The sequence below is a fragment of the Pelophylax lessonae genome (assembly GCF_965119305.1).
Source record: "Pelophylax lessonae genome assembly, chromosome: 7".
NCBI lineage: Eukaryota > Metazoa > Chordata > Amphibia > Anura > Ranidae > Pelophylax > Pelophylax lessonae.
In genome coordinates, this window is record NC_138774.1 from 149,660,247 (window position 1) to 149,684,633 (window position 24,387).

General features: G+C 41.1%; 1 protein-coding gene across 1 annotated transcript in view; it reads left to right on the forward strand.

Annotated features, from left to right (window-relative positions):
* AMOT (angiomotin) overlaps positions 1 to 7,328 on the forward strand; it is an 81,754-nt gene extending 74,426 nt beyond the window's left edge. Inside the window, exon 11 of the mRNA XM_082264276.1 lies at positions 7,045 to 7,328. Coding sequence (XP_082120402.1) covers positions 7,045 to 7,142 — 98 coding nt within the window. The 3' untranslated portion in view covers positions 7,143 to 7,328. The remainder of the gene's footprint in view (positions 1 to 7,044) is intronic.
* The last annotated feature ends 17,059 nt before the right edge of the window (positions 7,329 to 24,387 follow it).

A 24,387-nucleotide genomic window follows, 5' to 3' on the forward strand; every position in this document is an offset into this window, starting at 1 on the left:
CAAAAAATGAAGGTGTGTATGACTGGCCTCAAATTGAAGATGTATCCCAAGAGAATAGTTGAGCTGTTCCATGAAGGACAACAAAGATGGCAGGTCGCCATTCCATAGGAGGAGGAGGACGTCGTCTATATACCACCCCTAGAATATAAATTCAGACTTCCCAGCAGCATAGACGACGACCTCCTCCCATTTGGCCATAAATAAATTGGCCATGCTTGGGACAAACTTTGCCCCCATTGCCACACCTCTATTTTGAAGATAGAAAGACCCTCTGAACCAGAAATAGTTATGGGTCATTGCAAATTGCAATAAAGTAAGAATAAAGTTCAGTTGAAGGGGGATCAGATTACTGTTCCTACATAAATAGGTATCCACTGCATCAAACCCATGGTGATGCGAAATAATGGTGTATAACGAAGTGACGTCGGCTGTGGCCATAATGTAGCCTTCTTTCCATTTTAAAGTGGCAAGGATTTGAATCACTTGTGTAGTATCTTTGAGATACTAGAGGCTGTAGGAAACTAGCCACGTATTTGCCTACTCGGGAGGTGACAGAATCAATGCCACTTATGATTGGTCTCCTGGGGGTTTTTTGTGTAATTTAGGCAAATAATAGATGACTGGAATTCTGGGGGTGTGTGGGATAAGAAAGCTTCTTACTGTAGTAATGTCACTAGTCCTCCAAAAGTGTCAAAAATGTTGAGTGTCCAATCTGTCCGCCGTAATGTGGCAGTCCCGCTAACAATCACTGATCGCCGCCATTACTAGTAAAAAATAAATAAAATAAAAATGGCAAATCTTTCCCCTAGTTTGTGGACACGATAATTTACACTTATTGGGATTTTCTTTTAGCAAAAATATGTAGCCGAATACATATTGGCCTAAGTTGATGAGAAAATTAGATTTTTACATTTTTTGTTATTGGGAATGTTTTAAAGCAGAAAGTAAAAATTGTATTTATTTGTTTCAGAATTGTCGTGCTTTTATTTTTTTTCTGTTTTATAGCGCAAAAAATAAAATTTGCAGAGGTGATCAAATGCCACCAAAAGAAAGATCAATTTGTGGGGAAAAAAAAGAACATTAATATTTGGGTATGGCATTGCAAGACCGCACAATTGTCAGCGAAACGCAGTGCCGTTTCGCAAAAAATGGCCTGGTCATTAAGGGAGTAAAACTTTCCAATCAAGAAGTGGATAATGTGATTATTTACACATTTTCATTTAACCACTTAGACAGTGCACTTTTGCTTGTATAAGAATGGATAGCCTAAAGACCCTATTCTGTGTACTACCTGCTTTAGTTATGAACAGGCTGCTTGGAAATGATTGTCCGCAGGATAGATAACTGTCCAATATCTCAGGATATTGACGATTTTATCACTCCTCATGAAAACAATGGTTTCAGTAATGAGAACACAGACCACAATTATTTTATAATTATGAATATAATCTTTTATTGTATGTATCCATCATGTAATTGTGCCTTATACTAAAATGGGGTATTCTGTGGTTATGCTGTAATTCTTTATAATGATATGTTTGTAATAAGCCGCTCAAATGCTACATTTCATCTTTTTCATGCACTGTAAGCCACTTTGTTTTGTACTTGCTGTCCCCCCCCCCCCCCCTTTTTTTTTTCCCCAGCAAAACAAAACTATGGAGAAAAAGAACTTGAAGTTCTTCTAACAGATTTTTTTTTTAATGGAAAGTATGAGTCATGGTCAATGTCCGTTATAACGGTGTTGCCCGGAGCAGTTTGCACCAAGAAGCATGTTGAGATTTTTTTTTCTTGGGTGACACACAGCAGGGGACGTTATTAAACATTTAGTTGCTCAATGTCTTCTACTACTGGTAACATTTGGGATATGATCAGCATTCAGTGCAAATGGCTATGTTTCTGCACTGGCTGTATGTCTAAGAAGTAATACATAAGGCGATATTTATTTATAAAGCAATGAATGAAAGATTTTCACTGATATTCACTGGTCATGAATCAATTGCTGTAAATGCCCAATTCACTGCTGTTCAAGTATGCTCCTAGTGTGGTGGCACTTAATTGTCCGCTCATGGAGAACAAAGTATTGTGACTACCCTGAAGCTGCCATTAATGCTACAGCAAACATACCAATGTAAAAATCTGTAGAAAAGCTTTACCTAACGTGCACAAATGTTGTTTGGAGAATTCACTAGCTTGAGATACTCGTTTATCTAGTTTAAAAATATGTATCACTCACTGAGACATGCATAAGGATCACATTCTGGAATTCTTGCCCTATCTAGAATATATGCTACCCCCTAGGAAGCACTCTGTTATTTAAAGTTAGCAAAGCAAGAAATACATTTTGCATTACTCTTTAACTAATTGAAAAGTAATCAAAAATTTGATTTCTCTGTTACGGAACTCGTCTGCTAGGAATCTTTGATTCTGCTGAAGTTATGTTCCCTATGACTGCATATCTTAACATACCTTTAAATAGTGTTATACAATACTAGATTGACTAATGGGCTGTAAGGGCTAGGCCAAGAGTTCCTAGCACTTTAGTCATATGTTACTTTACAAATGTGTCTGCTTAATTATCATTGGGCATATACTGACAGGCACAGTGAATGCAGTGAGAGGAGGGTATTGACAGGGGACTTCACAGCTGACGATCTTTAAAGTATGATCTCAGAGGCCAATAAAACTTTAAAGAAAGCCCCATACACCTTCACCCTTTCAAAGTTAGAGCTGTGCATTGATTATCTCTTTCCTCTAATTCCCCAACTCAGTGACATCATGTGACCTAATTCTTTTCCACCCAAGGCTGTTAGGAATCACACCTAATAGGGGGTGAGATCATGATGCCGCCAGCTAGTTGTGGGCATTACTAGTTGCAAAGTTCAGGTCTCCAAAACCTGTTCAGTAATATCCATGCCCAATAAGTCCATGATGCTTCTTTCTGTGTGTGAAGCAAGGGGTGTTAAACTGGCCTTGCAATACCCACTCAGAGTACCTTCTCATCCACCCACCAGCTAGAAAGCAGTGGTATGTTTTGAGACCTATAGTCCTTCTGTGGCAGTACAAGCCACTACTTTGTTTCAGATGTCCTCTGCTCCCCTCTTCCCACAGCCTAAAAACAAAAGGACTTTGATGGTCACATGACTGCAATGAATTTAAAGGTATTTTGGGGGCATTGCAAACAAATTAATGTAATATTTGCAAAGAATGGGAAATGAGGCCAGGGTCAATAAAAACCTTTTTTATCCCCGGGGTTGGGATTCAAGGCCTTGGTATGTTGGGTGTAAGTCTGCAGATAAAACAGTTGCGGTTAGTTTGGCCATATCAAAATAACAAATTACCTATGTCAAAATACCAAAATACCCAAAGAATATTTAGACTTAGACTTAAAATTAGACTTTTTTTTTTTTTTTTTTTTTTTTAGCAGAACTGGAAAAAGGACATCGAATTTCTTAGGACAACAAAAAGAACACTGAGGCATGTTGGACAGAGGTGGGGGTTATATGGGGACTGACTTACAATTTTTCTGTTTGGCAGTCTTCCAACCTCCTGTAGGCAGCAGTATAACCTTTCTCTGAATTTCTGTGTCCCTGAATGGCGAGATTTTTTATGTTTTTTTTTTTTTTATGTTCCTATTCTACAAATTGTGCAAAAGTTCTTCAGTTTTCCCTAACATAAATACTGTGAAAAATTTGTAGGTTGGCAAGCAATTTATATGGGCACTAGGTACATAAGCTTAGACGAAAAATACAACTAAAACAAGGTAAAGATAAACAAGAATGTGTGTCATTCAAATCAATATTTTTGGTATCCTTCCTTGCTTCATTGAATTTTTTCCTCAGTGACATTAATCAAGACTCTTCGTTACAGTGCTGTTTGGACATGACTCTTATCAGCTGTCTGGATTAATGTTTCTTCATCACAAGCATTGGAGACTATACTTGGATACTGCTGGATTGGTTGTGCTGGGCTAGTTTTTGAGTGTGATTTTCGGGCACGGAGTTCATTATGGCACTTTTACTGACCAAGCCCAGAGCTGTGGCACGGCCCCAGGTGTGACCTTGTCCCTGGAGATTTGCCTGTTGAGTAAGATGGGTCAGGTTGATATACTGGGAGCTACCTCACAGTTTGCAACAATGGATCCCTTTTTAAAATTCCCTGTCACAGCTGATGTTACTGTGGTAAGGCCTAGGGCTGAGGGACCGAGCACCATCTTGCTGCTGTTTCTGCAGCACCACATGGATCTGTGGTCTCCGGTCTGTTTTCAACACTTGCTTAGTTACTTGGTCAACTCTGGCCACCTGAAACCCTCTTCAGCGCCCAGGTTTGTCACTACCTGAGGCCTTGCCCCACATTGGGCCTAGTTGCATCACCACTGTGCTGACGCAACATGTCCTCATTAAGATGCACAGAGCACAGTCTCCATGCCACAGGTTGCCCCACCCTGTACTACTGTAGTCACTCTGGGGGCATTTACTCTGTATTCCTGAAAAGGAACCAACATCTGTAATTCAGAACCTGGGACTCCAATTGTTATATGGTTGTAATCATTGGAGCCTTTCCAAGCTCTATTAGTGAAGGCTGGTGCCTCCCCATGTCCACAGAGACTTCCGAGTCCATTCTGCGCTACGTAGCTTTATGTGCTTGGCTACCGGGGGATTCTGCCTTTAGAGGCTCAATGTGCCCTCCTGCTCATTTCACTGCAGAGTCAGTTTCTGACCCTCCTAAGCCTCTAATTCAAGCCAGGCCTGTGCCCCCTGTTCCATCTCCGATTCTGAGTCAGTGTCTCTGAAGAGGCTGTTTTTGAGGCACTGCAGTCTATTGCATGCACTCAAATTTACAAGAGATTGCTTCAGTGCATAAAAAAAACTGCATCTGGAGTACCAGCCTGTTCCAAACTTTGGGTCCTTTAGCACTTCTATAGACCAGTGGTTCTCAAATCCGGTCCTCGGGACCCACTAACAGGCCAGATTTTAAGTATTACCTTGGGGGATGCAGACTAGAATACTAAATCACTGAGAAGCAAATGAGATCACCTGTGATGTAATTTAGTTATCTTGCAAACCTGGCCTGTTGGTGGGTCCCGAGGACCGGATTTGAGAACCACTGCTATAGACCATTCCACAATGACCCCCTATTTGGGTCATTCTTCTATGTGGAATGAAAACACCCTAAAGGGGCCTGGGCCTAATCCCAGAGTGTGTCAGAACTTTCTCCTTTGAGAGGGAATTTGTAAATCGGTGATCCATTCCCACCTTGCATACACCAGTTACCCATCGTAACTGGAATGCAACTAAAATTGATTGATTGAGGGTATACTCTCCTTTAAGGATTCCAATGACAGAAATTAGTTATTCCTTAAATTCTAGTTTGAATTGACTGGCCTTTAAATTCACATGGTGCTTTGGCACTATTCGTTTCCACAGGTGGTAAACTGCTCTGTGGTTTTCAGTGCGAAGGGGTGCCATTAAGGAATAATGGCATCCCTGCATGCCTGCTTAAAAGTAAGCAGCCACCTGTGGTTGTGAGAAAGCATTTATTCACCTGCAATAGTGTGAACCTAGTCTGAGACTACTCTTAGACATCCCAGCGGTTTTTGAATTCTTGTATCCCTCAATGGACAAAAAAGTAATTCAAGTTTTTGTACTTGCTATAAAGTCATTTTATTGGAATGTATTGAGGGATACAAATTCCGCCTCGCTTTTTCTGGCCCTTGGTACTGCTTTGTCACAAAATGGATTTATTCTGGTTAGAAGAGGGTATGTACAGGGGCTGCCTTGCTTTTTTTTTTTTTTTTTTTTGCTGCCCAGTGTCCCAACTTCTAGATGACAGTAAATTCTAACTGTTTCTGAATTTGTGAACCTTGGCCACTTCCAGCCCAAGGGTTTCATATGACGTCCTGGACTTTGAGTGAAGATATCTGAATGATGCCTGCAGCTGTAGCCATCATTCAGATATTCTCTTTTGCTGCCGGTGATTCCTCTCACCGTAAGAACTGCAGGCGCTTGATCATTCTTACCGGCGGTGGGAGAGGACATCCCTTCTAGTGGCCTGCTCATGCAATCGGTGGGCCAGAGAAGGAGTCTGAGAATCAGGAATCGGAGAAGTTCACTATAGGAAATACCGAGGACCAGATGGTCCCCGGCAGTCTCTATGACTCTGGCCTGGCAGTTGTATATACTGCTGTGATCTCGGCTGGAAAGGCCGAGATCCTTTTTTTTTTTTTTTTTTTTTTTTTTTTTTTTTTTTATATACATTAGTATGTCCAGCCTAGAGGAGAGATTTGGGGTCTTATAGACCCCACATCTCTCCATAAGAGGAACGGTCATGCCCTATTTTTATTACAAGGGATGTTTACATTCCTTGTAATAAGAATAAAAGTGATCAAAAAAATAATATTTAAAGGGAAAGTGTAAAAATAAACAGTAAGAAAAATTTTTTTTAAAGCGCCCTCGTCCTCGCGTGCTCACACGCAGAAGCGAATGCATGTTTCCGTCGGGCCCACATATGTAAACTGTGTTCCAAACCACATGTGAGGTATCGCCGCAAACGTTCGAGTGAGAGCAACAATTCTAGCCCAAAACCTCCTCTGTAACTCTATACTGGTAACCTGTAAGTGTGACATGTTGGGTAGCTATTTACTTGGGGTAACAACTACTTTCACATTATACAAAAAAATTGGGCTAACTTTAGTGTGTTTTGTTTTTTTTATTCATGAAACCTGCTTCTTTTTTTTTTTTTCCCTAAAAAGAAAACCCGTTTAAAAAATTGCTGCGCAATGACTGTTTGACATAAAAAATTTGCAATGACTGCCATTTTATTCCCTAGGATCTCTGCTAAGAAAACATATTTTCTAGCAAAAAAATATGTTTTTTACATGGAGAGTAGTGCCAGAATAGGCCCGGTATGGTGGTGGTTAATGGACTCAGACAAACCTTTTTACATCCAGTACAAAAATCTTATTTCTACTTTAGTACATTTAGTAAAGCATAAAAATTTTGCTATAGAGAATTTTCACTTAATAGTCTGTGTTTGTTTTCTCTACAGATGCAGTTTTTCAGTCCATCACACTGGATCGAAAAAACCCTGCTCCACCGATTGGCCAAGATATAGCAGATGGGGAGATGGTGGAATATCTCATATAACAAAGACCTATATTTTTTAACATTTGTGGTATTTATAGGAAGTTCTGCCCCAAACCTATTTATATGAATTAGGATATTAAGCAGAGATGAAAAAAACTGTTATTTTGTATTTGTAAATGCAGTGTATTCCTTTTGTACAGAAATAAAAGGGCCTTGTTCTTTCAGGGTGTTTTTGTAACTTATGGTAAAAAATTGCTTCATAGAGACGGCCCTTACTATAGCTATGTATAAAGTATAGCATTAGGAATCTGTCACAGAGCTAAACACCTGTCCCAGAAGGACCCACGGCCTCTGACTCACAGGCCACATACTAATGCCGGGGCAGTTACGTCAGCTAACTAGGCAAAATGACTTTGCTTTTGAATAAGTAGTCAGGCTTCTGAAACCAGTGGTCTGCTTGTTGACCGTTATTTAACTTGAGCAGCATTAATTCAGAAGGAGGACACAGCCTCCTTTTGTATAAGGACATAGAAGGATTAGTTATCTGAAAAAAGAATACATTTTTCCAGCAGTAACCGCTTGATTTGGGAGGTAGAATGGCTGTTGGAGGAAGATTTAACTTGCATTATGTTCTACATATTCACTGCAGACCTTCAAAAATTCACAGCTGTATGTTTTGGCATTGGGGTCTGCATCCAAAGCATTTGGGTAACGTTTTTTTGGTTTAATGGCAATATAAATACTAAAAGCCACGTTCAGAAGCCCAGAATTGATGTGGATTTGCATGTTTAACAGCAAAACATGTATAATTGGTTGAACTTAAAGACACATTTAGGAAGCATTGAATTCTTTAATAAGAATTCTTCATTTAGAGGAAGCCTGAACAGTTTGGACTTAATGTAAGCACACCTTACCCTCCCCTCCAGCCTCACATTTGGGTGTACAAATGTACAAAACACAGTACTGTTCCTCTGTTTATATAAATGGTGGTGAGGCTTCAAGACTATGCACTCTATGGCCTGACCAATGGTCAGCATGTGCTGGATTCTCAGGAGTGGAAGGAAAGGCAGGAATTTTAAATACTACTTCATCTTGGGGCAGGTTGGCCAATAAGTACTACCATTTACACTTAATGAAGACACTGTTTAATGAAATTTTCTGATGCACACGATAGGGGCTTAATGAACAATATGAGCAAAAGTTTGTGGACACCTGACTATCACACCTACATGAGCTTGTTAGACATCCCATTTTGAAACCATGAACAGTAAAATGGAGTTGCTGCTCACCTTTGCAGCTTTAATAGCTTGTACTTTTCTGGAAAGGCTTTCCTCGAGACTTAAGGTGTGTCTGTGGAAATGTGTGCCTGTTAAGCCAATAGAGCAATTGTGAGGTTAAGTACTGATGTTGGAGGACCTTGGTCACAATCCACATTCCGATTCACCCCAAAAGTGTTCAATGGAGTTAAGGTCAGGGCTCAGTGCAGGCTACTTAAAGCGGTTGTAAACCCTGTAAAAAAAAAAATAAAAAAAAAAAAACCTGCAAGACAAAGGCATAATGAGCTAGTATGCATCGCATACTAGCCCATTATGTTTAACTTACCTTAAAACGAAGCCCCGACACGGACCCCCGGACATCGATGCGGGCGCTGCCATGATCCCTCGTCATCTCTTCCGGGTTCGGCGGCTCCGGCGTGCTGATTGGCCGGAAGAGACGGCTCCAGCGCGCTGATTGGCCGGAGCCGCGATGACGTCACTCCCGCGCATGCGCGCGGGAGTGATTTTTCCGGCAAGCTCCCGGCAACTTAATTGAAGGTCCCCCCGGACCTTCAGAGCGCATGCGCCGTTCGCTCGAGCGGCTGCATGCACTGTAAATATCTCCTAAACCGTGCCGGTTTAGGAGATATTATTTGTACCTACAGCTAAGCCTTATTATAGGCTTACCTGTAGGTAAAAGTGTAAAAAAGCGGGATACAACCGCTTTAAAGGGTAATTCCACATTTGCAGGCAAATTAGGATTATACCTACTTGAAATTTGTCACATAGCATGACCTACAATAAATGTGTAAAGTGCAGCTTGCCTATTTAAGATGCTCTTTTCTGGAACTTACAAGGAAAAATTCAGCTTTTTTTATGAGGGGACTCAGAAGCTGTGTTTGCCATAATTAACCCTGTCTGTAATGTGCAGGCAGACCTAATCTCATCAGTTATAAAAGATTACAATACAGTCCATCTTAACAAAAGGTTAAGGCCTCCTGCACACTGGACATTTTTACAGCTGCTGTTTTTGGCTTCAGACGTTTTTTTCTGCAGCCAGTAAACTCCCCAGCATGTTATCCTATGTGTCCATGTACACATAGGCTGTTAGCAGTTTTTGGCAGGGACATTTTCTGGCTGAAAAAAACCCCCAGATCTAGTGGGTTTTGAGAGGAGTTTTTCAGCTGTGAAAAAGCTCCAACACTAAAAAACCTGAAAAATGCTAAAAATCACTGAAAAAATGCGGCTAGTCGGCGTTTATTAGCGTTTTTTGAGCCATAGGTTTTGGTGGGAGTTTTGTTTTTGCTAAAAACGCTACAGGTGAAATGCTGCAAAACTCATTCTACAGCTAATGCTACTGGCATTTTTAGAACGTCCTGTGTGCATGAGGCCTTAAGGTTTAGGAGCTAGACTTCTCTGTTGAATGTTAATGAGAATTGTCAGTACCCAGACCAACTATTGGGAAAGATTACGCCTGTAAAATGCCTGCAGTCAGCCAAGGTCATCGAAAAGGTAAACCATATTGAGGAGTTGATGGACACAACTCCTGATCTTCTTAACCATTGGGGTTATACTGCCCCAATGAGCAGGAGTAGGACACTAGCCAGAAAAAGTCTGGCTATGCCTTTGGGCAGTCCCAGGGGGTATACTCCCTCTCTCTGCTATAGGACAGTGCCACGGCTGTGGCTTATGTCAATCACTAGGGGGGCACAAGAAGTGTCCTGGTGGCTCTGGAGGTAGTCGGCATTATAAGGTGTGCAAAACGGTTCGTACCAGCCCTCTCCACCATACACCTTTCCAGGGTGGAAAACTGGCAGGGGGATTACCTCAGTTGGCAGGCGTTGGCCAAAGGGGAGTGGTCCCTTCATCCAGAGGTGTTTCATCAGTTGTATCTCTGGTGGGGCATCCTCAAGGTCGATCTGTTGGCATCCTGGCTCAACAAAAAGGTGCAGAAGTTTGTGGCTCGGTCACGGGGATCCTCACTGATGCGCTGGTGGCCCCGCGGGGTCAGTGTCGTCTGTTTTACGCCTTCCCTCCTCTCAAGCTTCTGCCAAGACTTCTACGAAGGATCAAAGCAGAAGGTATTCTAGTCATCTTCGTGGCCCTGGACTGTCCTCGCCGGGCTTGGAATGCCCATCTGGTGCGGCTGGTCGCCGACGGTCCTTGGAAGCTTCCTCTCAGGGAGGATCTGCTGTCCCAAGGACCAGTCTTCCATCCTGCTTTACAGTCGATGGCTTGGCTGTTGAACGCCAGGTGCTGATAGAGGTTTTTCTGAGTTGGTGATTCCAACGCTGTTAAAAGCTAGGAAATCTACTTCTAGGGGTTCATCCTAGCTCTTTTTTCAGTGGCTTGGATCTTGACCTTTCCTTCAACGGGGGGTTGAGCAGAAACTAGCCTTGAGTACTATCAAGGGTCAGGTGTCGGCCTTAGAGGCCTTCTTTCAACGGCCCTTGGCCACATACTTCTTGGTGCGTACTTTTCTTCAGGGAGTTAGGCACTGGACCACCTCCAGTGTATTCTCTGTTGCTGCCTTGGGACCAATTTGTTGCTCTCGGTCCTCCAGAAGCCTCCTTTTGACAATCTTCAGGAGATTCCCCTGCTTACGCTGTCCCAGAAGGTGGCCTTTTTGGGGGCTTTCACCTCTGCGTACAGGGTATCTGAATTGGCGGCGTTACCCTGTTGTTTACCTTGGTGGTTCACAGTGATAAGGTGGTTCTTGTCCGTCTGTTCCTTCCTCAGGTTGTCTCTGATTTTCATTTGAATTAAGACACTGTGTTGCCTTCGCTGTGTCCCAGGCCAAAATATCTGAAGGAAATTGCTTTGCATGCCTTGGATGTGGTCCGGGCGATTAGGGTGTACCTGGAAGCTACCGAGTCATTTAGGAAATCAGACTCCCTATTTGTGCTTACGGATGGGCCTCGGAAAGGGTTGTTTTCTTCCTCTGCGACCATTTCCAGATGGATCAGACAGATGGTGATTCAGGCCTATTCCATCAAGGGTCAGGTTCCTCCTTTCCCTGTCGAGGCGCACTCTACTCGGGCGCTCAATGCCTCCTGGGCCTTCCTTCATCAGGAGTCAGTGACGCAGGTTTGCAAGGCCGCTATCTAATAGTTGGTGCACACTTTCACAAAGTTCTATAAAGTGGATGTGTTGGCCTCTGCGGATGCTTCCTTTAGCCGCAAGGTTTTGCAGGCTGCGGTTTAGATGGACCTGGTCCTCTTTGAGGATGTATGTTTTTTTTTCAGCTGAGCTCCAGGTGTTTTGGTTGAGCTCCTGGTTGGCTATATAGTTAGTCCTAGGAATTTTTTTTCACTGTTCCCACCCCTCATGTTTAACATGGCTTTGGGATATCCCAATGGTTAAGAAGATCAGGAGCTGTGTCAGTCAATGAACGAAAGAGAAAATGGGATTTTTGACTTACCATAAAATACATTTCTCTGATGTTCATTGACGGGACACCGCACCCACCCCTCTGAAGTTGTACCTGCTTGTAACAAAACTTAGTACCTATAGCAGAAAAGGGAGTATACCCCCTGGGACTGCACATAGGCGTAGCCAGACTTTTTTTTTTTGCTGTCTAGTGCCCTACTCTTGTAGGGGGCAGTGTAACGCCAATAGTTAAGATGATCAGGAGCTGTGTCCGTCCAATGAACGTCAGAGAAATGGATTTTATGGCAAGTCAAAAATCCAATTTATTTTTTTGGTATGCTGTGTGAATAGGAACACATAACAAACTTAGTGGGCTATTGCCAAATATTGAAAATGCACTTTGTTTCTCCACACCCAAAAACTCCTCCAACTTTGTCCATGTGTCTGGCTTTGTGCGCAGAGGCACAATCATGCTGGTACAGAAGGGTCTTCCTTGAGGTTGGAAGCAGACAGTTGATGCCTTGAAGTCTGAAGAATATATACTACTCTTTATACTGTATGCTGTATGTAACTGCATCCTTCACTGGAAACACATGAACTCCATAATTTGGGGAGATATCCTCCCGCTCCTTACCATATATTAAATTGCATATATCCTGTAGACCAAATGCACTGGTGATAGCTGCTTTGGACGGAGAGCTTTACTGGGAACCCCATTAAGAAGACCAGACTGCAAGAGTTTATAGCCAAATGCTATAAATTGGTTATAAGAAATTGTGGCACAAACTGTACTAATCTAGATTCATATAGGGAGCCTCACAAAATTTCCCCATTCAAAATGTCCAGCGTTGGAATGTCAGCCAGTTACAGCCTGATGCAGCATGTGACACAACTCTATATAATTGGCATGGATATGCTGTGTTATTCTGTAATTTGTAGCGATAATAAACTGGGAGACATCAATACAACCTAAACTGCAGCTATTACATACTTTATGTGTAGCGTATATCATAAGGCTCCAAAGTAATTGGTGTGAATCTTGTCTGTTAACTGAAGAGAAGGAGCATAGAATGCAATCAATGCTGGTTATTTGGTTATCAAATGCCTTTTTTGTTGTCAGCTGCATTTCAGTCATCAGACAGTAAGATTTTGAAGTTGAGGTGTACCTTGTGACCATCTACTGATGTGCCCAAGGACTTTGCAAACAACACGCTACAAGTCTGTATGGTTAGAATTAGGCCTAAAAAAATAGCTGAAGCTTGTAGTTCCAAAAAGTAGCAGCTGGACAAATCTGTTTTCTAGCCCTGTACATGGAGCCTGGCTATATAAAAACTGGTGCAAAAAGAGTGGTGCTCTCCAAAGCAGCCAAAGCTTGCTTTCTTCTCATCTGTCTGTGGGCTATACCAGGTATATGTAGTCACTTTGCTGCATGTTTAATTGCAATATGATTTGGTGTGTATTGAATCTTCACTTTGTATTACTTCAGACCTTTTGCTAATTTGATGCTTATAGACTCAATAGCAGGGGTCATGACATTTGTGTGAAAATTTGCTCAGAGCATCTGCCAATTTTTCTACTTTTTTATACATGTCCTTGTACAGAGCTAGGCATACTGGCTTTATGACAGGATTGGACAAATTACTAGCGCTACAGTGCATCTGGAAAGTATTCACAGCGCTTCACTTTTACCACATTTTGTTATGTTACAGCCTTATTCCAAAGTGGATTAAAATCATTTTTTTCCTCCAAAATTCTACAAAGAATACCCCATAATGACAACATGAAAGATGTTTGTTGAAAATCTTTACAAATTTAAAAAAAAAAAAAAAAATCAAATGTACATAAGGATTCACAGCCTTGCCATGTCATTCAAAATTGAGCTCACGTGCATCCTGTTTCCACTGATCATCCTTGATGTTTACAACATGATTGGAGTCCACCTGTGGCAAATTACGTTGATTGAAGCCTAAAGGCTGGCCATACATGTACAATTTTCTGTTAGATTTACCACAAACTACATAATGAGGTCAAAGCTAAACGCTTTCACTTGTATCCAATTAGGCAGGCCTTTGTACTACATAGTTGAAGGTAAATTTCAAGAAAATTGTACAGAGAATTGTATAATGTATGACAAGGCTAAGCACGCAGACAAGATAAGAGTGCTACAGGACAACTCTGAATGTCCTTGAGTGGCCCAGACTTGAACCCGATTCAACATCTCTGGAGAGATCTGAAAATGACTGTGCCCCGACGCTCCCCATCCATCCTGATGGAGCTGGTTTAGTTTTTATTTTTATTAAATTTGCAAAGTTTTCAAACAAACCTCTTTCGTGTTGTCATTATTGGGTATTGTTTGTAGAATTCTGGGTAAAATAATGAATATAATCTATTTTGGAATAAGAGCCCATTCAGACTAGTGCGACTTGTTAGCCTGACAAGTCGCGGTCCGTTGAGTAGTACAGGACCCGTTCTAATAGGAGCGACACAAGTCGCTCCGACTTAGAAAAAGGGTTCTGTACTACTTTGGGGCGACCTGGGAGCAACTTGCATAGACTTCCATTATGTGAAGTCCCTGTAAGTCGCGCCAAAGCCGCGGTGCACGCGACTTCACAGGTCGCCCCCCAAAGTCGGATCGCCTCAGTGTGAACCGGCTCTAAGGCTGTAACATAACAAAATGTGGAAAAAGTGAAGAACTGTGATTACTTTCCGCATGCACTGTATATAACCAAGAGTCCAAACAAGTTACATCTGGAGTCTTTTTCTGCCTGTTCTGTGGTTGACAATGGGGGAACATAATTCTTGGATCCTAAATGAGTCTGCTGGATTGGACACACATTCTTCTGGATGCTACAATCATTTGTTCCCCCCTTTCTAGACTAGTCAATATTAAACACTAATTTTGACTAACTTCAGCTGCTACCAATGTGTAATTATGCATTTTTATATAAAAACGTATTTCGAAGAACAAAATGGGATTCGTTTCCTTGTTGTACATGGAGATGTTCTTAAGCATTCATCTTTTGGCTGCAAATTTTCTTGCGCATTTTGAGCCTACTAAGATTCACCAGTAATCTAGTTTGATAATAAAGTGCCACCTTGGGTCATAAGTAGGCCTCATAAATATATTGCTTGGTTTTTACTAACAGCTGTGTCAGATTAATTTATACAGTACAAGCAGCATACATTTTTAATAAAAACTAAATAATTTTTTTCTAAAGCACTCTCTAACAGTCATGCTGTTGAAGTACATACTTGACTGATTCTTACAAAGTCTAATTCCCTGAAGGTTTTGCAGATATAGAATGTTCGGTGGACCAGTGGGAATTTTTTTTTGTATATGTTTTTTACTTGGGTTTTATTTCTTTGACCGTATGTGAATGAAGAAAGAAAAACTAGAGCTTTTTGAAGCCTGCAAGTATTAGATATGTTCTGTGTTCCAGTGAGTCTGTCAGCTGTGTCTGTATGTCTGAAAAGAGCACTTCAGGGTCCTTTTTTTTTTTTTTTTTTTTTAAAGTTTCTTAAAAAAAGTCATACTATAATTTTATAATCTGATCTGGTAGACTGTGCCCTACATGGGCCAATAAAAAAGTATTGTGACAACTGTAACAAAGATGTAAAATCTGCTTCTGACACAAGAGATTTTACAGCATATTAGAAACGTGTGACCTGGTGACCCTTCAGCTTTGTACGTACCATATCCTCATGTTATCTAATTTAGGGAGAAAATTGTGGGGCATTTCTGGTCCTCCAGCAATAGGAGGGAGAACAGGAAGATATATCTCCACCTATTCAATATTTCTTTTCTGTGTCGGGGGGGGGGGGGGGGGGGTTCTGCGATTTGTAAGCCTCTGGCCAGCCAGAAGTAGCTGGAGTCTGGTTGCTTTGGGTAAGAGACACTATTCCCTGCAGTCTTTAAATTGCCTCACCATCTTGTCTGGAAAGTTTCTTTTTAGAAGCATAGCATAAGATAGCGGTCTGGAACCAGTAGAATCAGAAGGATGTAATTTAGTTAAATCAAAACAAATGCCCATTGAAAGGGCAATAGGAAGCTTGCAGAATACACTATCTTGCAATTATACCCAATTTTTTATTAAACTTTTAACAACTTTTGTATATATTTGTGTGGGTTATAAGCTTAGAAATGACAGTTGCCCCCTTAAAGTGTTATTTCAAGTTGATGACTTTGCACTGCCAAATGCTGTATTTGCCTCTTAGTCCTTTGTACTGTCTACTCTTCATTTATTTTTTTTTTTATTCATATCGTTCAGTAAAATGAGATTTATATTTTCCTTTAAAGACTGTCTAGGACATCTGCAGCATATTGCAGAGCAATATACTGTGGGGTGTTGTGACAGCCAAACCCAATAATTTAAATGTTTGTATAGTTTTAAAGTGCATTTGCTTTCTTTTGATTTACCAAGTAGAACTTGGTAATACGTTTTTAGGCTGTATGTATCTCTCTCATTTTTCAGTTCCAAATTCCTTGTGCAGTAAATAATGCGCTTAAATAATATTAAATTAGCCTTTTTCTAGCTTTTTATCACAGAATTCTAATTGAGAGGAGCCTGTAGTTGCTGCCAGTAACATATTTTTCTTGGTTACATTGTAATGGATTCCTTTGGCAAGGCACTCTTCATTGGCATATTTCACTTTGAGTTTTCTAATTCTTTCTGTTTTTTTTTTTTTTTACAAAGATCCAAGCATCTTTCCTGCCTCTTTCTCCATCGCATTGTGTGTCTCTTCCGTTGTTATTGTGGAGCTGACTCATTAGAAAATGAGAAGTATAGTGGTGTTTTGCTGCCAAAACTTGCTTAAGCAGGAAAATGCTGTTTTAGTGCCAATGCATTTTTTTTCTTTACTGTGGTGTTTGGCTGCTGGCCTCTGATCTGTCTTTGTTGCCAGTACCTTGCATTAAGATGAGAATGACGAGAGGCTTGAATGAAAGCAGGAAACGTTCACTTCCTGGATACTCACTACAATAATTCAGATTGTATTCTGTCAGGCAACTGTTGCTATCGATCACGATTTTGGTCATTTGTTATGTAAAATCATTCCCCTCATTCTGTTAACTAGAGAAAAAAAAAATCTAAATATAGAACTGGTAACCCATTTTAAGGACCAAAATCCTACCTTCAGTAGGCTCATAAACAACCTATTTACTTCTACGTTTCAAACAAAGGGCATAGTGTTTAATATGATTAAGACTTGGCCATACATTTGTTCCACTAGAATCAGTCTATGAAAAAAGCATACACGCTAGCGGGTTATTTTTGTGCCCGGTTCTAAAAGCAAATTTATTATTTTTTTTTTTGTGTATAATTGAAGATATCGTATGCCATCAAGGACTCCAGTTGAATAAAGTATGTGAAGGAAGGGAAGTGTAATGTGTAAATAACACCTTACCTACCATTACTACCTACCATTGTTTTTAGAAAAGGGTGGTCTGGGTGTCAAATTCCCAGATTTCCTGGGTATCGCTACTTATTTGGAGATATGGAGTCTCCTTAAGGCTTGGTCACATTAGGCAGTGGCGGAACTACCAGGGTCGCAGCTGTCGCACTTGCGACTGTGCCCTGGTGTTACACCGCTGTGGGGGGGGTGCGACGCTTCTAGGCAATGATCAGGACATTATGTCCTATACACTGTGGAGGTGGGGGCCTCAAGACGGCAGGAGGGGAAACGCTGCAGAGTGTGAGAAAGGGCCCTGGGGTGGGGTCAGGGGGGCCTAAAGGTTCTAGTTATGCCTAGGAGTATGTTTGGTACATATGTTGCATTCTGCAGTCCTAATAAAATGCACATACTGTTTTAAACTGATAATGCTAGCACAAACCTGTTTTATTTGAGGTGAACTGGAACCGGCTTTGTTCTGTGGAGGTTTAGGCATGTTTCAGCACAAAAAAAACTCATTAAGGTTGTGGATTTTGTAAGGTTGTACTTGGGGTTATTTGGCTAAATGAGGATGGCTAAGGTCACACCTATAGATTATGGATGCATTTATGTTTTACTTCACCGTGTGACCCACCTTCAACAGTTTTTTCCACTACTTCATGTAGTAGTGACATATAAGCAGACGGTAGACACCACTGCTTCTAGTCAGAAAAGCTGGTATTTACACCCCCGGAAGTGTGGAACTTCTCCAGTGGCTAGAGAGCAGTCTCTCTGTGGCACTCAAAATGTCATAAAGGTACATTTAGCACCTTTTCTTTTCTTTTATGGGGGTTGTCTTCTTTTGTAATAGACTTTGCGATCACTCTAAAATGAAAAAAAAAATAAATACGGTATATACACACACTTTTTTTCATTAGGGGTTTCATGTCAAGTTTTTTTTTTGGCATGATTTATTGCCATAACTTGTTTTAAAATTCCATGCCAAATGTGTATTGGAGAGGAAGAGTTACTCATTTATTTTGGTTTAGTGCTGTCACAACTTCATACTTTGTACCTAAATTTCTGTGCAGAAACCTACACCAAGAAGCTAAAAATCCAATATGCTGACAAAAAAAAAAGTGCTGATTGCTGTGTTAGCTCTGTCTGCTGAGTGGTGTCCTTCAAAACACGTGTAAAATGCATTTAAAACATGTTAAAAACCATTCTATGGTAACTCGTAAAATTCCACTAATCCAGCATGAACACAGACTGAAGGCATAAATTGGAGTTGTTAGCAGGCAGGACAAATGTATACATAGAGGTGGACTTGCACATTACCGTCATCTTACTACACTTTTTAATCAGAGTATAGCATCAAGTCAATCAAACTCCTGGGATAGTGATCTGGTCAGTTAAGTTGCAGAGGTGGATTTTTAATCAGTTTCAGCTGCTTTGGTGTTAATGAAATTAACAGGTGTACTACATGGGCAACAGTGAGACGACCTCCAAAACGGGAAGGGTTTTACAGGTGAAGGCCACTGACTTTTTTTTAACCTACTCCTCCTTTTTAGACTTTTTCACTAGTTTTACTGGCTAGGGTCAGTCAGTGTCACTACTGGTAGAATGAGGTGATACCTGGACCGCACAGGCGGTCAAACTCCTCCAGGATGGCACATCAATACATGGCATTGCAAGAAGGTTTGCTTCAACTTCCAGCAGTCTCAAGAGCATAGAGGAGATTCTAGGAGAGCTGGTCAGGGCCGAAGAAGGTCCTTAACCCATCAGCAGGACCGATATCTGCTCCTTTGTGCTGGGAGGAACAGAATGAGCACTGCTAGGGCCCTAGAAAATTACATCCAGCAGGCCACTGGTGTGAATGTCTCTGACCAAACAATCCAAAACCGACTTCATGAGGGTGGCCTGACATCCTCTAGTGGGCCCTGTGCTCACTGCCCGGCAACATGAAGCTTGATTGGCATTTGCTATTGAACACAAGAATTGGAAGGTCTGCCCCTGGTTCCCTGTGCTTTTCACAGATGAGAGCAGGTTCACCCTTGAGCACGTGAAAAGGTCTGGCGAAGCCATGGAGAGCGTTATGTTGCTTGTAACATCACTCAGCATGACATGTTTGGTGGTGGGTCAGTGATGGCTTGGGGAGACATATCCATGGAGGGACGCACAGACCTCCACAGGCTAGACAATGGCACCCTGACTGACAGTTATCGGGATGAACTTCTTGTACCCATTGTCCGACTCTACGCTGGTGCAGTGGGTCCTGGGTTGCTCCTGGTGCACGACAATGGCCGGCCTCATGTGGCCAGGTTGAACCTCCGTCTGTTCGGGAGCTCAGCAATGCCCTGGTCTAGATCTGGGAAGAAATACCCAAGGACACCATCCATCGTCTCATTAGGAGCAGTTGTCAAGGAATGCATACAACAACCACATGGGGGTAAAACAAACTACTGAGTACCATTTTGAATTGCTGCAATGAAATTTCAGCAAAATGGCTGCATAATTTTTTCACTTTGATTTTCGGGGTGTCTTTGAATTCAGCCATCTGTAGGTTAATTATTTTCATTTCCCTCAAACGATATGGCATCCTTTCCTTCTATCACATTACCCAGTCCATAGCGGTATAGATATCCAACATGAGTCCCCCCCCCCATTAAGATCTGATGTGTTTTCAAAGTGCTCCCCTAATTTTTTTTTGAGCACTGTATGTTCCTCCCATCCGCTATTAGTGGAATTTGTGCTTAAATGTCTCTGTGGAGACAAGGGTATAAGTATGTTTGATAGAATTTCTTTTGAATAATGAAAAACAATTTTGAATGTAATGGTTTTTTTCCAGACATGGAACCTTCCTGTTTAAATGGCATTACAGAAAAGATTCTTCATTACTATTATACATTTTAAAATGGGCATATTAGAAAGTACTAGGAATAGAGTATTGCCTGCTTACAATTTTTGGAGGCTAAAAGCAAAAACATCCCATTTGAGACATGGGGTAGTTGGCTCTTGTGGTAGATGCATTTATAGAGTCTACGACATACAGGAACTATTTTTAAATGCCTAGTAGCCCACTTTTATTTTATTCTTTTAAAAAGGCAAAAACAAAAGCCCAACATGAGCTTTCCCACACAGGCGATCTTCAGCTTTAGCAGAAATACACACTCCGCTTCAACTGCACAATCGCACTGCTCCTCTCACCAGTCTGACAGCACTTCTGGATGCTTGGCTCTTTAGGTTTTGGTTGCAGCACTGCTGCACGGCCCCCTAGGGGTTGGGGTTCTCCTGACACCTCGAAAGGAGAAGACCTGACTCCTGGAACTGAGACCACTGTCCTGGCTTGGGCTCTCTGTCCCCTAGATGAGACCTTGTGACTCCTGGCTGGGCCCTCTGACTTCTCGGTGAGACCTTCTGTCTCCCATACTGGGAGCCCTGAGCTAGCCTCAGAGTATATAATGACTCTGCACACCTGTGTAGTTGGCCAGGTTGTAGGTGTCTAGCAAAATCCAGACAGGATTGACTGTTTTGATCCAGGACTACAGAATCTGGAGAGAGACTAAAACACCGCTTTCTCCTCTCAGGAATGATAGTTCTGAACCTCGCATTAACCCTTTAATGCGAATCCTGTGTCACATTTTCCTATATTCAAACAATGACAGAGCCTCCCTCTGTCACACATTCTAGAAACCGCACTTTCCAAATTACATTTCTTACATTGCACTTCTTTGCCAAATTCGATTTATCACACAACCTATCGTATAAATACTATCTTTAAACCAGCACAGAAAGAGAACACACAGTGTGATGGAATGTTTCCCAAAGGACTTTTGGGAGAAACGGGTTACCAAGAAAAGATATTTTGATTTGGGTTCAGCTATCACATGTGGGTTGTTTTAAATATGGCAAAGGTGGCCATGATGCAGAAAGAGTCTAAATGCTAAACAGGCACACAGAAGCCATCAAAAACCTGACAGATGCATGCCACCCTTCATCTTGTCAAAACGAACAAGTTTGCTTCTCGTGCCTAATATGGTGCTGATTTTACATGTCAAGCAAAGGGTGTTGTCTGTTATTCCAAGTATTTAACACATGTACGCTTTTCTTTTTCTTTTTATATGGTAATAACTATGATGAACCCAACAACTACTAAGTTTCACCTTCCCTCAAGAGCAGTGAAAGCACAGTAGCTGTCATGATGTAGCGGCCGCTTGCCCCATGTATTTTTTGTTTTCTTGTAATACGATAGGGGGAGAATAAACTCCAACTTTTAATTGCTACTTTCCCAAAAGAAAATGAATCTTCCTGTCTGTGACAATATTTGCACCTGGATAGGAATTGAGGGGAGACAGTGCAAAAAGAAAAAAGTAACAAGCTGTAATCATTCCCTACACCAGTGTTTCTCAACCTTTTTTCACTCAAGGCACCCTTTTAAAACTATGGACAATCTCGAGGCACCCTCCAAAGTTATAGACAGTCTTGAGGTGCCCCATTCTAAAATGTAAAAACTATTCTTCCAAAGCAAAAACACTTTGGAATACTAGTCAGCACCAGTTTGCAAATGTTTCTCCTCTCCCTTAGTTTTTCACCCCAAAACTTATGGGGAAAGGGAGGGTCAAACAAGGATGATATGCAGTCAACTGACGACCTCTTTATTAACTGATAATGTCATTGGTCATTAGGGGGTTGGCAGCTAGAAGGTTGTAATGGTGTACAAGGAAAACCTGTGGCTTTGTGTAATTAAAAGGCAGTTTTCATCCACCAACTGGCTTGTATACAGTTTTGGGGCCATTTTTAGGCATTTTGTCAAGGAATCCTGGTTGAAAAAGGCTGCTGTACAATATCTAAAAAATAATGGTTGCAGATGCATCTTAAAACGTTTTTTTTGGACAGAATTGAAGCCCTGCATATAAAAATCACATAAGCGGTCTCAGACTCTGACCCCCAATCCTTTAACCCCTTTTGGACCGGAAGGATTTACACCAGGCCACTTTTTGCGATCAAGCACTGCGTTACTTTAACTGACATTTGCGCGATCGTGCGACGCTGTACCCAAAAACATTGATGTCCTTTTTTTCCCCACAAACAGAGCTTTCTTTTGGTGTTATTTGACCACCTCTGCAATTTTTTATTTTTTGCGCTATAAAAAATAGCAACAATTGTGAAAAAAACAAAAAACATTTTTTTACTTTCTGCTATATAACATTACCAATGAAAAAAAAAAAAAAATTTTAAAAATCAAATTTTTTCATCATTTTAGGTCAATTTGTATTCTGCTACATATCTTTGGTAAAAAAAAAAATCCCAGTAAGTGTATATTGATTGGTTTGCGCAAAAGTTATCGTGTCTACAAACTAGCGGAAAGATTTGTCATCTTTTTTTATTTAGTTTTTACTAGTAATGGAGGTGATTAGCAATTTTTTAGCGGGGCTGCAACATTGCGGCGGACAGATCGGACACATAACTGACACTTTTTTTATACTTTTGGGAGGGACCAGTGACATTAGTACAGTAACAGTGCATATTTTTAGCACTGATTATTGTAGTAATGACACTGGCAGGGAAGGGGTTAACACCAGGGGTGATCAAAGGGTTAAATGTGTCCCTAGAGGGTGCTCTCTAACTGGTGGGGGGAGGGGTGAACAGAGACCTGTGTTCCTAAATAAGAGGAACACAGGATTCCTGTATTCATTACGGACAGAACAGTGGTCTGCCGTGTTTACAATGGCAGAACGCCGTTCTGTCTCCACAGGGAGCGATTGTGGGTGCCCAGCAGCCATTGCGGCCACCGGACCCGCTGATTGGCTCCCCCTGTGGCCAATGGGCGCGCATGCCCCCGCTAAGCGACGTACAGGTACGTCATCTTGCAGGACAGAGCAGACCTGCCACAGTAAAACTACGGCAGTCGGTCAGCAAGCGGTAATTATGTATCATATACATATATATGCTAAGCATTCCTGTGCAATAACAAAAACGAATGAGTGAATTAGGCTTACCATTCTTTGAATCCACTACCTGCATATTCCTTAGCTTTATATTCCCCCTCCCCCACCAGGTTAAACATCTTCCCATAACCAACAGGGAAAGGGCAATATGTAAAGCTGCATGCAACCAGTCAAAATGTATCTTTACTGAAATGACCCCAGTATAGTGAAATTTGGTTGGCTGTTTAAGATAATGTACCTTTGGAAGATTTCGCCAATTCTCTGTATGCTGTCTTATTTGAGTTCTGTGTTATTTTCCCTGTTACAAAGCCGTGCACAGTCCACCTTAGGATGCCTGTGTACACACAGATACTCCAGTTGAGTTTCCCGAGAACCATGGAACCTAGGAACTGTAATATGCAAATAGGAACTTCAGTTTCTGAGTGTGCCATTGGTCCAAGCTTGTGATAAACAGCCTAACTGACCAATAGCAGGGGTGGTGAGGGCGGTGATGGGCCGAATGCAGCTTTAATAATTGGAGTAGCCATTTGCGTAGTGGAGCTCCCTGGGCTTTAGTGTTGTGAGGAGGATATCTGACAATGCATGCAAGAACATATAAGTGTCTACTCAGCATGGCTGCCTGCAATTTAGGGGGGTTTAAAATAAACAGAGGCTTGCTTTTAAAGGCAGAAAGAGTCTCTTCCAGTGCATACAGTGTACCAGTTGATTTTTTTATACTTTAAATAATACTCAGCCTGTGATTTTGTGTTAACATAAAATGTTCATTTCATGGAATTACCAATTCACTACCAATTTGCCTTTCTGCAAGGAATGTCGTATGTTTTTTTCTGTATGTAAAAAATCATATTAGTGGATGATCAATAGAGAAATATTTACCTGTTCATTTTTAAATGATTGATAATGTTGTACGATGCATTTGCTGGGCAAAAGTCTGTTTTTCTTTTTTATTTTGTATAGAGTGTTCTGAAAATGTTTTGTAACAAAATGAGTATTTTTGCACTATTATGTTTATGTTGCTATGCTATTGAACTGGAAAATAAAAGAAAGCCATCTGATACAATAAGGTGTATGTGTGTGTTTATGTCCTCCGAAGCCCAAAGTTTGCGTTCAGCTGTAAGAACAGCTTAGAAAACTATAATGGTTTTGGTCCGTTGTATCTATTTCTGTTTTTGTTTTTATATATATATATATATATATATATATATATATATATATATATATATATATATATATATACATATATATAAATATATATATAAAAAAAAGAAAAATACCCCCCCCCCCCCCCTTTCTTTGGAACACCAGATATATTTCACATAAAAGAAGCAATACAAAGAGTACAGGATACATTTTTCATACAAATAC